At 42.8% G+C, this 6,000-nt stretch overlaps 1 protein-coding gene across 1 annotated transcript in view; it reads left to right on the forward strand.

Moving 5' to 3' along the window:
• The window catches only part of TMC5 (transmembrane channel like 5), a 65,072-nt gene extending 60,513 nt beyond the window's left edge, over positions 1–4,559 (forward strand). Inside the window, exons 19-21 of the mRNA XM_040257094.1 lie at positions 2,001–2,105; positions 3,291–3,333; positions 4,076–4,559. Coding sequence (XP_040113028.1) covers positions 2,001–2,105; positions 3,291–3,333; positions 4,076–4,122 — 195 coding nt within the window. The 3' untranslated portion in view covers positions 4,123–4,559. The remainder of the gene's footprint in view (positions 1–2,000; positions 2,106–3,290; positions 3,334–4,075) is intronic.
• Positions 4,560–6,000: the final 1,441 nt, after the last annotated feature.

Consider the following 6,000-nt stretch of genomic DNA (forward strand, 5'->3'; position numbering starts at 1 on the left):
GGGGAACTTGTTAAAAGTACCAATTACCATGGACAGCTCTTACTTACAGAAGAATTTCAATTACTAAATGTAGAAAGAATGAGGGAAATAGAAGGCCATTATAAATCAAATATCGCAGTAATAATTGTTGCAAGCAAGATCCACTGGTGGATGTTAAAATGAGTGGGTGAAAGTTTAGGAAGAAACAAGGGCATGGAAAGTGGGATTGCCCTAGACTGGACAGACCATGAGGTGAGTGCTAGTTCACCTCAGCACTCTCTTATCTGTAATAGACTCATAGGAAAGTGATTCCCCCTCCTGGGGAAGGCATACCCCATTCCTTTGCTCTCTTTCCCAATTCAGGAATTATTTGTCAGGGTCTACTTTGTTAACACAGATAACTTAAAAAATTTTTTTAAATATATTTATTTATTTCTGGCTGTGCTGGGTCTTCACTGATGTGTGGGATTTTCTCTAGTTGCCCTGAGCAGGGGCTACCCTCTTGCTGCTTGCTGTGTACAGGCTTCTCATTGCGGTGGGTTCTCTTTTTGTGACTCCCAGTGAAAGGCTGTTGCTGAACCATGAAAGATGCCTGGATTCTTGGCCTCTGGAGGAGAATTCAATCTGGGGCCAGAGACGAGGCTTGATCACTCAGAGCTTTTGTGTAATAGAGTTTTATTAAAGTATAAAAGGGATAGAGAAAGCTTCTGACATAGACATCAGAAGGGGGCAGAAAGAGTGCACCCTCGCTAGTGTTAGCAATGGAGTTATATGTTTTTTAATTACTTATTACAGTGAATCAAAAGAATGTCTGGAGGTTGTAAAGACCTTACTAGACCCACTCCCATAATTGACATTTTAAGAAAACAGGATTAGCCAGAAGGTTTTTTCCAGAGAACATCCTCAAACAGGATACATTATTGTTATATAATCCTAAGGAATGTAGAGGAAAAAAAGTTTGTCCTTTTTTCCTCCTTGAGAATTCCAGACCCCTCTCTCCTTGGGGACTGCTGGACTCCTTATCAACCTGCCTAGGAACTGACTCTCTCAGCAGGCTCTAGAGCACAGGCACAATAGTTGTGGTGCGTGGGCTTAGGTGCTCCATGGCATGTGGGATATTCCCGGATCGAGGATCGGACCTGCGTCTCCTGCATTGGCAGGTGGATTCTTTATCACTGAGCCACCTGGGATGCCCTTACACAGATAACTTTGACAAATGAAATATATTTGATGTTCTTCAATGCAGAACTATAAGCTTTGACATTCTCAGTGGAAGGACAGGGCAGAGCCAGGCAATGCTGGGCACCCAGAGAGTGTTCCAGGGCAAAAGGCATGCCAAGAGGAGGGATACTATAAACCATTTGTCCTGGGCCCTCTGACAGTGGTGTGTAGGTTGTTTCTCACAGCAGACTAGAGAAAGCTACTACTCAGCCTGCTAGGATAAGTGCTTTAGAGGAGAATATTACAGTTTAGGAAGGCTATGGGGGTTAATTTGGTTTTGCTGTGAGATGTTTCTTTCCTCTCATCAATAGTGAATGTGGCAACAGTCTCCCTCCTCCACAGGGTCCAGGACCCTGTGCTCTGTGCTGTGCTTAGTCGCTCAGTTGCGTCTGACTCTTTGTGACCCCATGGATTGTAGCCCACCAGGCTCCTCTGTCTATTCTTGCTTCTCCAGGCAAGAATACGGGAGTAGGTTGCTGTGTCCTCCTCCAGAGGATCTTCCCAACCTAGGGACTGAACCCAGGTCTCCTGCATTGCAGGTGGATTCTTTACCGTCTGAGCCACCAGGGAAACCCAAGAATACTGGAGTGGGTAGCCTATCCCTGCTCCAGGGAATCTTCCCAATCCAGCAGTCAAACTGGGGTCTCCTGCACTGCAGGCAGATTCTTTACCAGCTGAGATCCTAGGGAAGCCCGTCCAGGACCCTACCTGCCTAAAAATCAACCTTTCCACCATTTGCTTCTCAACCCCACACCATCATTCATTCTCCATATTTTTGTTTTTGTTTTCCTTCTTGGCAGGAGGGCAAAGACAAAATGTTCCTGATAGATAAGTTGATCAAGCTGCAAGGTATGGAGAAGAGAGCAAACCCCACCTTATTTACTCTGGAAGGAAGAGATTTGGAGGTGAGGCTTCAGGCTGCCTTGGGATCCCTGTGACACGGATGTGTCCTCCTGTGAAAAGTGCATCAGGAGCTAGAATCACATCTGGGCCCTTCACTTTCTGTGTTTTAACATTTCTTTACTTTTAAAATATAGTATGCATTCACCATATTCTATGCCTGGCCATGTTCTAGGTAATGTAATATCATGGTAATATCGTGGTAACACAGTAAGGCCGTTCCCCCCTGGAGCTTTCATACATCTTTCTATTACCCAGCCATACAGAAGTGTGTCCCACTGGGATGAAAAATGCCTTGAAATTTCTCCCCACTAGGTTAATGCTTCAGTGTATATTCTTCCAGATCTTTCCCCCAGGCATCTGCACACATCCATACATCTACTAACATTCTTGTTTATTTATTTATTACAAAAATGGGCTATCTTTTATACATAACTTCCCCTCTCCCTGCTTAATACTGTATCTCAAACATTCTTTCAGTTTGTACATACTTGGGCATTTGGATTGTTCCCAGTTTTTTTTTAATACTAAAGACAATGTGTAATGAAACCTTTTTATTATAGTTTTTGTATGTGAGTGTTTTATCTGCCTCAGGTATATGCATGATAATGTTAACAGATATTGCCATATCATGCTCTTAAAAAGGTTTTGCAAATTTTATTCTTACCAAAAGGGTTTGAGAGATCCCTAGAACCCTGCTCTAGTACCAAAGCCTGCACTGACTTCACTGGTATCCTAGAAAATGTGGATAAACAGTAAACCCATGTTAATTCAAATGCTACTACTTTTAGAAGTTATGATCTTGTCCAAAGAGACTACCATGTTGTTTATTGTCTGTGAAAATTAATACCATCAGCACGATAAGGGTAAGGGACTTAGAGGCCCAGCTCAAAATTCTATCACGGCAGGGACCATGACTGTACCTTTGCAGCCACAGGTCCTAATATATTACCTGGTGTGTTGTAAATGTTCAGTAAATATCTGTGAAATGAAAGATTAAATGAATGGAATCCCTGTCCATAAAAAATAAAACAGAACATGTTTGATATTTCTGTGACTGAATCTTGACCTTAATCTGTCACCTCTTAATTTTAAAATGGTGGGGCTCGCAAGTCTTATCACCTATGCAGCAGGATCTGAGGTCTACACAATTTTCTAATGATGAGATTTCTTGTTTTCTTCTTTTTTAGCAATGGGGCCCTCTGCGTGTCAGGCAACATGATGCTGCTCGAGGTGAGTACCCGACTGGCACTGAAGAAAGTCTGATTCATCCAGATGATAGATCCCAAGACAGAGGGTCAAAACTGCTTCTAGATTCAGTCATTCAGTTGTAAGAACTGACCCAAACTGGCTTCAGCAAAAACTCAAGAATACTTCTTGCCTTAGGCATAGCCAGAAGCACGGACTCACAGGATGTCTGTTCAGTTCTTCTCCGTGTTATCTCCTTTCTCATATGATCTCTTGATAATCACAAGACAACTTTATTAGCTTCTTGAATCTTTGCAGATTCAAGTCTAGTGGTCAGGAGACCCAGAATTCTCTTTATGTTTCATTTGATCTGATTGGGTGATGTAATCATCCATGAATCAGTTGCTGTGATCAGGATACTGTGATGACTTCATTGGCCAGCTCTGAGTCACAGGCCTTATCTTAGATATAGGTAGTACAACACAGAGACCACAGGGACTGAGAGAATGGAGAAAGGTAGTTTTCCAAAGAAAACCTGTGGCTGATGCCAGAAGGGGAATGAATATTGGGGAGGAAACGGACAAACAAACCCACTCATCTTTTTGGAATAGCATTTCTAATGCCTCCAATGGTGGGAATTCAAGGGGGAAAGTTGAAGAAACTTAGAAGGAAGAAGCAGAGAAAGCCTGAGAGGCTGTGGGATCTTGAAAGCCACTTTGGTCTTTCCAGTGGAGATATGGGCCAGTGTGCATCTGTGCTAACATCTCTTCTCTTGTATCAAACCCAGACCTGAGATTCAGGCAATCATTTCAAGAAGATAATCCAAAGGCCTGATAATTATCGTGGCACCCAGACACCAACCAAATAAGGAAAGAAGATAAAGATGGAGCGTCCTCCTCCGTGCCACCTGGGACTTTAGGAGCTTCCCAGATGGGAAATTCAAACCTTTAGCCAGAAGTGGAAACTGACTACAATGTAAATACTGAAGTAAAATTGGGCATTCCCTGTTGGGTTTTTTATATCTGAATTGCTGATTTTTCCAGACGAAATATTTGAGATTTTCCAATAAACACAGTTGTAGTATTTGAACTAGTTCACAAAAACCTGGGAAGAGTTACAGTTTATCTTTAAGAGCTATGTAATGAATTATTGGTCCTTAGAAATCTCCCCTCCTAGTACTCCCAGACCTGGCAAAGGTTTGGAGACTGGTGCTAAGTGGTCCAGCCTGAATAAAAATGTGATCCTCAATCAGGGAATGTGAAACCTCTAAATTGTGGAACCCGCATTTTTTCATGTTACCCCAAAGTGAAAGACAACCAGAGGTCTCATCTATGAACTTTGTTGCGTATTGAGTACACGAGTCTTTTAGATTGGACTGGGGTGGGGATGTGTGGACTGGAGTTCTGTCCCTGTGAGGTTTTATACATGATCATCAGAGTCTTAGGTTGAGCCAAACATGAAATCAGTGGTGATGTGTGGAATATATATGTATGTATATGTGTGTACATATGAATGGATATTCATTGGAAGGACTGATGCTGAAGCTGAAACTCCAAAGCTTTGGTCACCTGATGCAAAGAACTGACTCACTGGAAAAGACCCCGATGCTGGGAAAGATTGAAGGCAGGAGGAGAAGGGCATCCTCTTCTCCTCAGAGGATGAGATGATTGGATGGCATCATTGAAGTGATGGACATGAGTTTGAGTAAGCTCTGGGAGTTGGTGATGGACAGGGAAGCCTGGCATGCTGCAGTCCATGGGGTAGTAGCAAAGAGTCAGACGTGCTTGAGCAACTGAACTGAATTGAACTGAATGAATTCATATACATATGAAGTGTTCTTTTGCATATTTGCCATATAATTCACAAGGCATGTGACTTTACCTAAAACTGAAGGGTCCAGGAGAAAAGAGCAATTACCAAATTACTCCAGAGGAAAAATCTCCTCTTGAGTGATCACTGTCATGAAATCCAACTGGAACTGAATCTAGAAAACATTTGAGATGAATTTGAAATAAAACATCCAGTCAGTGCTCAATCATTGGTTCACATCATTGACTTATTTGTTCACTAAGTCATTCATGAGCTTAATTAAGCTCTTTTAGTATCATCTTTGCTAGTGGTTGCTGAAAGTGTTCATTCATTCGTGCCATAAGGATGTGCCAAGTGGTGGTGAACAAGATGCTGCACAAGTCAAGACACAGTCTCCACCCTCAAGTGCTTATTGTCTAGCAGATCACTTTAGGCAGGAACTTAATTAAACAATAATTACAGCAGGTGTCATGAAGGAGAAGCCCAGGGAATTATGGGAGACAACCTGTCCACTGGGTCAGTGAAGGCAGTCTGTGGAATTGATATTTGAAGGGATTTTCCCTCTCTGTGTTATCCTAATGCTGTTTGTGCCTCTTTGGCTTCTACAGTGAAATGTGAACTCCCTCAGAAGCATCATTTTTGCTCACTTCCCATTTGCTCAGGGCTTGTATCGGAACTGCTTCTCCACCTCTTGTCTCGACTTCAATGCGGCCCCACTTCTCCTGGAAATACAGGCCTGGGAGTGTTGTGTGTGCAGGTCTCACACACGGAGTTGAGTGTGCAACATCCTCACACCCATGGTCTCGAGATACATACGGGGGATACATGAGTTCGCTTGGGCTGCCATAACCTGTACCACAGACTGGAGGCTTCAACAACACACGTTCATTTTTTTTTTCACAG

This window comes from Oryx dammah, unplaced genomic scaffold, assembly GCF_014754425.2.
Source record: "Oryx dammah isolate SB20612 unplaced genomic scaffold, SCBI_Odam_1.1 HiC_scaffold_2, whole genome shotgun sequence".
NCBI lineage: Eukaryota > Metazoa > Chordata > Mammalia > Artiodactyla > Bovidae > Oryx > Oryx dammah.